The 12375-nt window shown below is 39.5% G+C and overlaps 1 protein-coding gene across 1 annotated transcript in view; it reads right to left on the bottom strand.

Annotated features, from left to right (window-relative positions):
* Positions 1 to 7144, bottom strand: part of NEK2 (NIMA related kinase 2) — an 8500-nt gene extending 1356 nt beyond the window's left edge. Inside the window, exons 1-8 of the mRNA XM_085300157.1 lie at positions 6982 to 7144; positions 6591 to 6808; positions 5078 to 5315; positions 4284 to 4366; positions 3921 to 4047; positions 2894 to 3113; positions 1847 to 1901; positions 1685 to 1755 (exon numbers count right to left, since the gene is read on the bottom strand). Coding sequence (XP_085156283.1) covers positions 1685 to 1755; positions 1847 to 1901; positions 2894 to 3113; positions 3921 to 4047; positions 4284 to 4366; positions 5078 to 5315; positions 6591 to 6808; positions 6982 to 7077 — 1108 coding nt within the window. The 5' untranslated portion in view covers positions 7078 to 7144. The remainder of the gene's footprint in view (positions 1 to 1684; positions 1756 to 1846; positions 1902 to 2893; positions 3114 to 3920; positions 4048 to 4283; positions 4367 to 5077; positions 5316 to 6590; positions 6809 to 6981) is intronic.
* Between the last annotated feature and the right edge of the window lie 5231 nt (positions 7145 to 12375).

Genomic DNA, 12375 nt, shown 5'->3' with positions numbered 1-12375 from the left:
GAACCACCTTGCTGGAAGCCCTAACCATCTTACTCACAGCTCTCAAGGCCTTAATTTTCAGTTCATGGGGGTTGCACAAGGATGCAACAAGCAGAGAAGCAGCAGAAAAAAAAACACAATGAAGAGGCTAATGAATGTTTCAGAATYATCAGGAGTTCCATATTTGCAAGATAACATGTTAATATGCATGTAATCCTTCCTTAAGGATTAGGGAATCCATACTGAAAAAAGGGGATTAAGTGCCTAGGATTGCCCAAGAAGCTAAGATTTCTGATATTTATTTTATTTTGAAGTGAACTATGCAACTCATTGAGGAAATTTATATARTATGTGATGTGTTACATGTCTTTTTTTTTTTTTGAAAAAATGCAGAAAACAGAAGCAAGTGATCTTGATAAAAAGATAGTTGGAAGAACACTAAGACCATTCATGTTGGGACAGGGAGATTTTTAGTGAATATTAGAGTAGCATAGAATGAGTCAGAGTTATAGGAAACAGCACTGTTACAGAACTATTCTTAGATCAGGTGACTTGCAAGTAAAGATCAGCACTCCATAGTAACTATGTAACTTCTTCACATTGTCTAGACTTATCGGCTCCCATTAATAATTTCAAATGGGCAAACATCCCTGTTAAGACTAAAATACAGTATAAAGGAGTGAGATACGCAGAAAAACAGAAGCAAATGCTGAAGCATGTTTACCCTCAATCATCCAGCACAGAGACAAGATCAGAAAGCCCAAAGGAAGTTTATTTTCATATTCTTTAATGTATTAAAGGACAAAATAGAGACAGGTGGAATTTTCAAAAAAAGAATGCTGGAAGTAGCTCAAGTACCACTAACTTCCAGTGGCATTTTATTGTGTTCTTTCCTGGTATGATAGGCACTTCTGAAAAAGATGCAGTCTTGATTTTACTTGCATTAGATGGATCTTCATTTAGTTTCAGTTAGAGATAAAGCAAGRTATTTTTACTGCATATTAAAGTATTTGCAGCTTTTTTTGTTCTAGAAACACTATTTAGGAGCAAGCCATTCAGTATTCCACCAATACCTCACTCCTGCTCTTCCCAGCAAATTTCTGGGCTCATAACTATAGTAAAAACATATCGGGCTGTGGAGTGTCAATTAAATACTATTGCACACTTTCAAAGCTGTTTGTTCTAGTGAATAAAACTGGAGTAAACAAGTAAGTTCATATTCTTCAGAGCTTAGATAATGCAGAGGTCCAATCTCTATCACTGGGTACAAGTATCAGCTCCCACCCTGAGGTGTTTAGAAGCTCATGAACTAAAGCAGAAGTGATTAGACATGCACAATTTTATTAAAATTTAATCAATGACCTATAAAGATCATAGATCTATAATTTAAAAAAGTACAGCTCTGAGAGTTTAGTTTACAAGTCAGTACTTCAAGCACCTCACCACACACAAAAAAATAAACTACTGTCAAAACAGAACAAGACTGTAGTACTGACAGCAAGTAAATTATTTTCATGGCTAAGCATCATTAAGTCTTTCTGCAAAGCAGGAAATCAGGAGTCTATTCCAAACCATGCAGGAATAATTGGTGTTTGTCTCTTTAAGACAGGACTTGGTACAGCATGCATAATGTCAGGGGCATTCTTCTGGTCATACCAGTCTACATCTATCAGTGCATGTGGCTTCTTGTAGTATGGTTTCATACCTGTACCATTTGCACATGCTAGAGTCCTCTGCTCTTTGTAGAGGTTGTAGTTCCTCATCAAGTTTTCAGCTCTGTTTTGAGAAGAGAAGTTTAGAAAGATCTTCAGTCTTCCAAATAATAATAATAATAATCTAGGTAGCTAAAGATAGGTTAGTAAGATACCTAGCAAGTTTGTCCTCTGCCAGTCTCTCTCGAACACARAGCTCTCGTTCTCTCTCTGGAAGCAAAAAAAATAGAGTAGTATACAGTGTTAAGATGCATGTGTTAGAGGGATTGTCCATGGTGTATTTTCCTGCAGAAAGAGCTACAGTAACCTGTCTGATGCATCCATATTTCTACTTCTGTAGCTCTAAAAGATAGAAGACTTCTGTGCAGATACACACTTAAATCAATAATCAATACATTGATAAGTCCTAAATGCTGCAGGGCCAGACATTTAATTCTGCCACACACACAAAAGTGAAACTACAGCGGCTTTTCATTCTGCAYGTTAACTCATTGACATTCATGAAAAGTCTGGATAAAATATTTAAAGGCCAGGTACCAGAAGACAAATATGATTCTAAATACCTTCTTTAGAGTGGCAGCTGTCATTCAGGCTGACAAAGCCATATATAATGGTTAAGATCTGCATTACAGAGTCAACTGCATATGCAGAGAGGTATTTTATCTAGGCAGGAGATCCCAACAACTGAAAAAACTAGTTATCTATATACTGTTTTACAGATAAGCTTCCTATAGGATGCTATTTCCATTGCAGTAGTTAACAAGTCACTTYGAACTATATTCCTGCTACAACATTACCCTCCCCTAAGGCTACATTTTTATGTAGCCAACATTAGTTTATATAGTCTGAGTAGATGAAAGGCAGTCTGCATTGCATGGTGCAGGGTAATACAAAAGTATACAGGAAACAGACACTGACYGTAAGTATTGTTCACTTTGAGTAATCATGCCATACCAGGTTTCTGTTTCTTAACTGAACTAGAAAGTACATCTTGGTAATTAAAAACAAGAAAAAAAATAGAGTAAATGAGCCACCCCAAGCCCTCTGRTTTGTCTCAAGACAGAATTCTGGTTGTGACTACAGGACCATGATTAGTAAGTTAAGATGAAAGCTTTGAAAACATTCCACCTTCCCTTCCTCTACACTTGTTCTTTTGAATTAGAATCCCATTGCCATCCCCTTCCCAAAGCAGGATATCATACGCTCCAAACGTTGCTCTCGCTCTTTAATGGCTCGTTCTCTCTCCTGTAACTGCTGTTCCTTCAGCTTCAGCTCATTCACAGGAGTTCCAGAATGCTGCAGCCTCTCTGGCTCCCCCGCTCGCTGACCTCTCTTATCAGAATTCTTTTTTTGTTCTTCTGCCACCAAGTCTGCTATCAAGGGGTGCTGTAGAATGTCTTCAACAGAAGGTCGGCAATAATCCTACAAAACAGGAGTTAACAACAGGTTCCATCTTTTAATAAGAACCATTAAGGCCAGGGATGTCCCACCAAGATAATCCTCAAATTGGAACCAGCTGAGCTGCTAGATAGCTGTGAAAGCAGCTGGAGAAAAATGGAGTTAGGAAAGGGCAGCAGCTAAACTATGCCAATTCAACCAGGAGACAACAGCTGAGAGGAGGCTGTTACCAGTCTCCAGTTCTAGAAACTGCAGCTCTGGCTTCCCCCAGCCCAGATATTCACATCTTAGAGCCTGAATAAGCAGGTAAGCCTAAAAGGAGATTGTCAGTAGGTTCTGCAACCAATACACCACATCTCTGTATCAAAACCTGTCACTTCAGAGTCCTGAGAAATCCATATCCAAGATTTGTTCCTTATTACAGCTTTGTTGTCCTATCCAGTCAAATTCTTCCCCCATCCCACCCCCTGAGATGAACTGTTAACCATGAGAAACAGTGTCCATGAGGGAGGCAAAACAACCTCTTCCAAATTCCAAACGTGCTTTAGCCCAGGAATACATGACTTAGGGTGCTGTTCAGTGGTTCCATACAGGCCAGTATTCAGACAGCCTTCTGGCATCTCACAAACCTAACACGAAGCTGCTGCCTTTGTTTAATGAACTTGCAAGGCAAAATTTTTTCCCCCTCAAGTGATATTGCTAATCACAAGGTTACTGGCAACCTCCACTCTAACCAGTTTGTTTTATAATTAAGAAGGAAAACTTCAGTTCGATGGCACTGGAGATTTGGTCAAACTGTGAGTGGAAAAAAAAATAGTAATTGATTCTTACCTTTAAGTTCAGCATCTCTTTGAGAAGTTCATTCAACTGTTCTGAGTAGCGATATGGTATTCGTCTGAACTTTCCTTCCCTTATCTTTTCTGCCAGCTCCTTTTGGTTATAAGCCCTAAATGGAGGCCTGAAGAAAAATGTTTTCWTTCACTGGTTTTGTAAAATTTTTAAAACAGGCATCAGACTAAGAAAAAAAAGCAAACTGCAACCAAAGATTAGTTTTGACTACCTAGTATCAAGACCAATATGGAAATAARAGTGTAGAACTTGCATCCAAAATCTTTAAGGGTTACCTGTATAAGATGTAATCACATATGCATTACCACTATGTTTCTACTTCCATTGCCACACAAGTATACTTACGAGAGTGCACATAACTCATACAGGAGACATCCTAGAGACCAGATGTCAGATTTTTCGTTGTATGACATGCGGTTCATTTGTTCCTAAAGAAAAAGAGCAGCCTTATTTTTGTTAGCTAAGACACTGTTCTGTTATTGCAGTATTGAGCATCACCTATTGTTCAAGGGAGAATTAAACCACTAGTTACTGGGTTTACTTTTAAGATTCCATTCTAATTAATCTCCACAGCTATTCTTACCAGCAATATAACCACAGTTACATAGCGATGCCACACTGTCTAAAACTTAAGTGTTACACCAGTCTCCATGCCTCAGTCAACATTAATGTTTCCCATGCAAAATGCACAATATCAGGGAATACCTCTATTTCTCATCTGCCGTACAAATTAAAATCTTACTGTCAAGAGACTTTAATAGCCTTATTACCATAAGGCTATGAAACAAGAGTGCTTTAGCCTTCCTGTTCCTTTTTAGGAATATCAAAATATTGCAACATAATAGCCGCAGTATTTAARTTGCATAACATTACACTAGCAGTAAGATTCCATAATCAAAGCTTATGTAGTAAAAAGCTACCCRATTTAGGAGGTAGTCATAGCATAGGGAAGAAAGGAGGTAGAAACATCTAAATTGAATAGCTTTATCTCCAGAACATACACCTTCAAAATSGGGTGGAGAGAGGGGAATGAGTCACTTATATTTAGACTAGAAACTTTTTGTTAAAGCCTCCTAAACATTCATGGAACCTGAGACCAACACTGCAGAAAACAGATCCCAGAGGAAGGAAAGACTTACTGGAGACATATAGTATGGGGTTCCAACAAAYGTTTTGGCAAAGCTAGTATCATGGTGCAATATTCTAGCCAGACCAAAATCTCCAAGTTTCACATTCTGCTTGCCATCTAGAAAGACATTTGCTGGCTTTAGGTCACGGTGCACAGTGACTGCACCATCGCTCCGTCTGTGACATTCCTTCAAGGCCAACGTCAATTGAGCCAATACACGGAGAACAAAGTTTTCTTCTAAGTAATGTCTGAAAGGTAAACACACTCTTAAATAAATGTAACCTCCACAGCATATACAGCACAYTTAAGCAGCTGCTGCGAGCCTTTCAGTCTGTAATCTATTATTTTTTAATACTACTGTTGTTACTCACTGCAGTTAACCCCAGCACCTTTTTAAATAAAAAAATTAATAGCAACAAACATCTACATGGGATATTTTAAAAGTGGAAATAGGAGTCCAATTACTTTGATRGCCTGAAAAAAAGAAATTTCTTTTCAGCTGATAAAAATAGGAAAGCTTTCATTGGCACGTGTTTAAATAGAGAGTTATTGATTGCTCTGCAGCAGAAAAGGAAGRTAGAAAAAAAAAATTGTGAGCAGTATGACCTACCAGCTAGTCCAACTCTAAATATGTYGGAACACATCTAGATTTTTATTGTAGATTTACCATAATATTCTCATCCTGCCCTTAAAAGGGTCTAAAAACAGATTAGGTATGTAGAATTGCCATCATTTACAACACAAACATCAGTCCGTTTTCATGATTAGTTTTATCTCCTTGGTCATTTAAGAGGCCAGTATATGGTTTCTGAACTGTTTCTGAAACTGCTGRAAACAACATACAGCAAGAGAGTCAAGCCAGTACAGATTGTAATATAACCCTCCTCAAGTCATAACATTGATGTGTTTGGGTCAATTTGAACTCTTGTTTTGAAGAGTTCTCATAGAGCAATACACGTGTTGTATACTTGTTTAATCTAAGAATATGAAATCGGTCTCAGACTTCTAGGTTTAAGATCACACTGAGGTAAAGTTTTGTCAACACAGGTGCCTGTAAAGAGTCAACATGCAGGCATACATAATAATTTAAGTGTTCAAGATTGCTTTTTCCTTTTTGATGATGGTATTCTAGAAAAAAAAGCATACAAGTGTTTTTCACTGGCAAGCTAAAAGAATACAGACTATGCTACTGATCTAAGGGCTGTGACTTTCTATTTAGTTTTCACTGTCACACATAGCATAGTATCCAAAATCCTTTCACCAGAAGGAGTCAGTATTCTTTGCTATTTAGATATAGAGAACGTTATCCTGTCATTAGTTACATTCTCTAGCACAGTTCCCACAAGCATGATGATTTTGTACCAGCCTCGCACATTGCAGAAGAGCCGCTACACGTACGAGATCAGAGCTGAAGTTGTTAGCAGGTTGTTATGAGCTACACCTCGCTCTGAGCTTGCTCTTTTCAGTGCCCGAGGACTTGTGCGCRAGGTACCGCGGGGCCACGGCAAGCGGCTCTCACGTGCCTTTCTTTCGTGCACCGCGCGATCAGGCTGGCCAGGTCGCCCCCGTCGCAGTACTCCATCACGATGTACAGCGTCGTGTTGCTCCTGTCGATGATGCGATCGTAATACCGGACGATGTTCGGGTGCCGCAGCTCACGGAGCAAATTCACTTCCGAAACAAGCATTTGCTTCTCTGCCTCTGACATGGAGCCATAGTCGAGCTCCTTCCAAACTAAGACCTGTGGGGTGAGGAGGGAAAAAAAAAAAAAAAAAAAAAAAAAAAAAAAAGGCATCAAAAAGGGGCCGGCACAAAGGGGGGGGGGGGGGGGTTAGAGCCGATCACTTATGCGGAAGAGCCGTTGGGAGACCGCACACCCGCCGCGCCGCGCCGCCAGCGCCCGCGCCGCCTCACCTTGCCGTCGGCCTTGCGGCGCACCTTGCGGCACTTGCCGTAGGAGCCGGCGCCGATGGTGAGCAGCACCTCATAGTCCTCGGGCCGGCTGGGCATGGCGGCGCCGACGCGAGACCGCCACACCGGGCCGCCGGCACCTGCCGCGTTTAAACGCGCCGCCCMGCCCGCCCATTGGCCGCGCCTCCCAGCCCCGCCCACGCCGCCCGCCTTSCCATTGGCTGCTCCGCCGTAAACAACGCCCGCCAGGTAACGGCCGTTACAACGGCCGCGCCGCGCCGCGCGGCAGCAGCAGCCATCGCGAGAGCTGCCGCCGGCACCGCCCCTGCGCGGCAGCGGCGGGAGGGACGGAGCGGGGGGCGGCGCGTCCCCCGGCGGGCGGGGACCCCGGGAGGGCGGGGAGGCTCCGTCCCGGCGCGTCTCCGCGAACGAGGCGCTTCCCTCAGGCAGGGCGAGGCACCCGGCGGCCTCTGGAGGTCCCTCTAGCTCGCCATCACGTTACTCCCCCTCGCTGAGGTATTCCGATGGACGCAAGCTCTGCAACTGCCTTCGGTTCGCGCCTTGGCTAAAACAGGGGGCGATAACCGCTGCCGAGGCAGTCAGCGGAAGGCCCAGCCCCGCAGCCGGGTGYGGGCAGCGCCTCTCCCTCCTCGCCACCCCCGGTGTCCGCACAGGAGGCTGTTCGGAAAGGAAGCGATCAGCACGCGGGAGACTCGGATGAGCCATAAACGAAGCGGGTGCAGGTGTAAAAAAATAAACTTGTTTGTAGTCAGTCAGGGCGAGAGACAATTTCCCAGGAAAAATGATGTATTACTGTTCTCTCCTCTTCTAAAATACTTGCATCCGTTGAAAAGATACTGATCAGAAAATTGGAAGATCGTAACGGAGGGTTTCCTTAATATTGAGAAGTACTAGCAAACTGAAACTACTTAAAATAATATAAATTTGTTTTATAAAACATTAAAGAGAAAAATTCTTAATTCTTCAAGTAATTCTTCATTTTTTCTCCCCCAAAGTCATATCAGCTTTACTATTATACCACATACAAACAGCTTAAAAAAAAAACTAATAGATCGATAAAATGTTATTTAATGTATTACAACTACTGTCTCATCTTTTGGAATTGGAGGCCTACATTGCTGTTTTCAAATATACATGACAGAGATATTTTTAAAGGTATGTAATGTATTTTCTAGCATCATTCAGGGTAACTGGAGTGATACTGGCATGCAGTTCTGGTTTCTGTTCTGCTTAATCCCTCCCCTCGTGGAAGTGGCTGTGATTGAGGCAGAGACCTAGTTCTTCAGCAGAGTGTTTTAACACACCAGTATAATCTCTGGATCAGGCACAAAATGAAACTGTTGTTTTTTTGACCTACACYTTCAGCCACATGAGAGATTTTCAGAACATGGCCATAGAAAGAAGAGAGTAATTTCTCATATTATGTCTACACGCAGCCCCATTAATCATTTCCCCATTTTGTTTYAGACTTTCAAGAGTTTAAGAGACTTTTTGACATTTGAGGGGTGATGCTATTACTCAATATTTATGAAATATTCTTATATTCTTAGTCTTTATAAAAATCTAAGCCATAACTTTCACCATCAAGAGGCACAAAAGCTCCTGTTATAYATTATAAAAATCCTATAGCTTTCTATTTATAGATAATGCCTATTCATTACAGAAAAAAAAATGAGCAAATGAATTATAGAGTGTAAAAATATTTTRGCTTTGTTGTTAATGGGTAACAGAGTGCTCTAAAAGATTAATTTTAACTCTGATTTTAATTACCTTAATAAGAAGACCCTCTCATCATTAGTATCATAAATAAATTACTACATTATGCAAAAAAGAGTTTCATAATTTGAGAAAATTTCATTGCTAAAAGCAACCAATAAAAATTTCAAGAGGTACCCCATTTCCTTTCCTTCTATCTGATTTTCACCCTGGTCATATCAGAGAACCCAAACAGTCCAATGTTTCCAAATATATTTTTTCAAGTTTAAATACACCTCTTATGTCAGGTGCTGTACTTTTAATCTCTGATYTGTAGTGTAGAAGTCTAGAAACCCTTAGGTTTCTTATCTAGACAATGCATCTKCTGACTTCAGGTCTTTGACAGCTACGAAGTGCTTCTTATTAATTATTTTCATGCCTAACACTTTGCTGTGAGAGTCCAACCAAGTATATTTATCAAGGTAGCATTTAATAGCAGCAGAATATTTCAAAATACTGTAGCAAATTAAATTATGTTTCTGAGAACTTTTTTGTTAATGAATCAGAGAAAATTGCAGGGAAGTACAGGTTCAGGAAGAAAAGAAAAGCTCAGTAGGAAAAGTACTGAGAAGTAAGCATAGAGGATTACTTACTGAAAGTAAATATAGAGGATTATAATGAAAAATAAATATACTTTATAATTAGAAAAATATATGAGAAAAATCATGTATCTTTAAAGACCTAACAGAAATGTAAAATCATGTTTCAGGACCTCAGAAAGTCTTCCAGCCAAAAAGGAGGAATTCAGTACTTGACATTAGCGAGGTAAGAGTTCCTAATTCCATTTAATGATAAAGAGATCATTAGTTAAGCAGAGATTAATGAGACATGGATGAYTGTTGATTTAAAAAACAAGAAAACCCTCTATATGCTAACTAACCTGGTGAAACAAAGTTCAAAACAGTCATTTTGTTTCTTTTAGACCTGAATTCTAAAACACAAGACTTCTTTCCAAACTCTTGACTCATGTTCTCTGGTCTTCTGGGATATTCCAGTTTACAATATTTAGAATCAGAAAAACTGAGATATAATCAGAAGAAATATTGATTTTGATACCTTGGCCAGACATCCAAATTGCCCACACTCACATATAAAAGAGGAGAATAACAATTTATTCATGGCATGTTACTAAATGTCAGAAAAAAGTATCAGAGGGTCAAACTTYCTAGTATTTTTCCTGAGCTAGTTTGGGAGGAAACAAGATCATGTTCATTGAAGAAATTCTGCATAACACAGCTGTGGACAAGACAGCTAAGGAACAAAATCCAGAAGCATTAATTATAGTGATTAAAAACACCCTACATTTCATTTTTTTAATGTTAGGATTCAAAGCTATGTTAGACTCCAAAAGAAATGTTTGCAGCAGGCAAGCTTCAAAAGGGGAGCTTGTTGCAGCAGCTATACCTTTATGGTTTTGCAATACAAACCAAAATGAGGAGAATAGAAGAACATATGAGTAAAAACAAATGCAGCAGCAGATTAAGTTTTTACATGAAATACAAAAAGAAGAAAGAGATAACAGCATGGGAATTAGTGAGGAGGAGACAGAGGAGAGTAAAAGATACACATTTTTGCATTCAGAGAGGGGACGTATAAATTCTACTAAATCCAGATTTGCTCTATCCATTGCTTGTATTATATAATTGAATATTTAAATATTTGGATGGATATTTTTAAGGTGTATCATTGCTTAGCTCTCTGTCTTGGAGTGAAACCAACAGCCCTGTCTWCTATATATGTCTCCATTTATATGCTAATTTTCAAAATGATTATTATTTACCTTATGATCAGAAGGTGTTTGAATTGATCTTTAAGGTGCTTTTTAAACTGATTAAGATACAWTTTTTTGAGGTACAAAGAACTTCAAAAGTCAAATTCCTGTGTAATCTGAAATCCTAAATTCAACAAAAGCTGAATTGCTTTCTTCAACAAGAAAGAATTGCTATTGTCCCTAAGTAAGAAAGCTAGTGTAACAATTTGTGATTTCTATTCTGGGCTCTTTTCCAACTTATTCTGTGCAAATAGATAGATTAGTCTCTGTGCCTCAATTTCCCCTCTTTTAAAGGGGAGGCAATGTACTTGCCCCCCAGAGTGAAGCTGGTAGGTAGTACACCTCAAAATATTTGACTAAAGGATACTTTACAATAGATAAATATATTGCTTACTTCAACCATCTATTTTTTTTTAAAGGAATTTCTTATGTAGAATTGTCTGTCTCAGATATTTTTCTGTGAATTTATTTGTACTTACAGTCTCTTCAAATATATTGGGGAAATGTTTTTAAGTACAGCTTTCACCAGATCTGCTATGCTATTATTGTCACAGACATTTTCATTGCCAAGCCATTCATTATTTCTCCAAGAGCCAAGACGATGGACGTGTGCCAGCCATAAGAATAATAGATTTTCCCCTATCTTATTTCTCCAGTGAGGGAAAAATGMAGAGAAATCCCATTAAATGTTAAGGTAAAACCACAAATAATGATTGCAACATCCCTTCCAAGTTTTCTTGAAAGTTTTTGCAGCTGCAAAATATTGTGCAGTTCAGGCCTAGTCTGCACAGATCCAGATATACCTTTCTGTGTACTCAGAAGGTAGTAAGGCAGCCAGATAGCATAGAGTTGCTGCCAAATATCTCCTACCTTACAAGCCATCATGCCTGAAGACACAGACAGGAAAGCCTTCAAACGGAAGGTTTATATACGATGGGGCAGTCTTTCTAACACAGCAGCTTCTACAAGCTCTCGATAATCCTGCTTTCAAGCTCGCAGGACAGCCATGCCCTCTCCTCTTCATTCTCACCRCAGACCAAACACCACACTTTCTTTGGCGGTAGTATGAACGGATGGATCACATTCTTAAAACTGATGGCTGCCAGAGACCGTGCGCGCTGCTCTATTTCTCTTCTGTTTGCACAAAGGCAGAGTTAGTCCCTGTTAGTCCTACATTCTGCTTGTTTTGAAGCAGATGAAGAAAGGGAAAAGTTTAATTATCTATTTTGTTATGAGTAGAGTACTTCCTTCTGGGATTTGTTTGTAGCAGATACTGAAGGAATCAGTTTGTGCAAAATACTTACAAATTACAGTGTCTAGTATTATTTGGACACTAACTGTAATAGGTGCTCCGATTTTTTAAAGTTAAAGGTATAGGTATATTAGATAGAGGGGTAAGGGTTTTGTCTGATATAAATGACTGATAAAGAAAAAAAGGTCATACAGATGGGGAGATGGGAGAAWTTTTTCGCAGAAGAGGGATATCCTGGTGCCATATGGCATAGCACTCACTTKTGTCCCTAAACTGAAATTACAAGAAACTGTTTGCCTGATTTTATTCAGGAAAGACTTGAATTTTGGAGCTTCTGTGCACCTGTAACACCGATTGCCTTAGCGGGGATCCTCGCATGCCAGTTTCCCAATGCTGATACCAAAAAAAAGAATTTAAAAACAACGCAGTCCAAAAGCAACCATCTGGAATAGCATTTTCCATTGAGAACAGGTTAAAACTGTTGCCTAAAACTTTGTTTATAAAACATATTTTATTTCACATAGAGCTATTTTTTTGCCTGATTCCCTATGGAAATGGAATTTAAGTGATCATATCATAAGTGTGTTTCTGTCAGACC

This window comes from Rhea americana, unplaced genomic scaffold (genome assembly GCF_003343005.1).
Source record: "Rhea americana isolate MKP2758 unplaced genomic scaffold, rheAme1 scaffold_160, whole genome shotgun sequence".
Classification (NCBI taxonomy): Eukaryota; Metazoa; Chordata; class Aves; order Rheiformes; family Rheidae; genus Rhea; species Rhea americana.
Note: the sequence above shows the minus strand (reverse complement) of the source record. Positions and strands in the feature narration are given on the sequence as shown.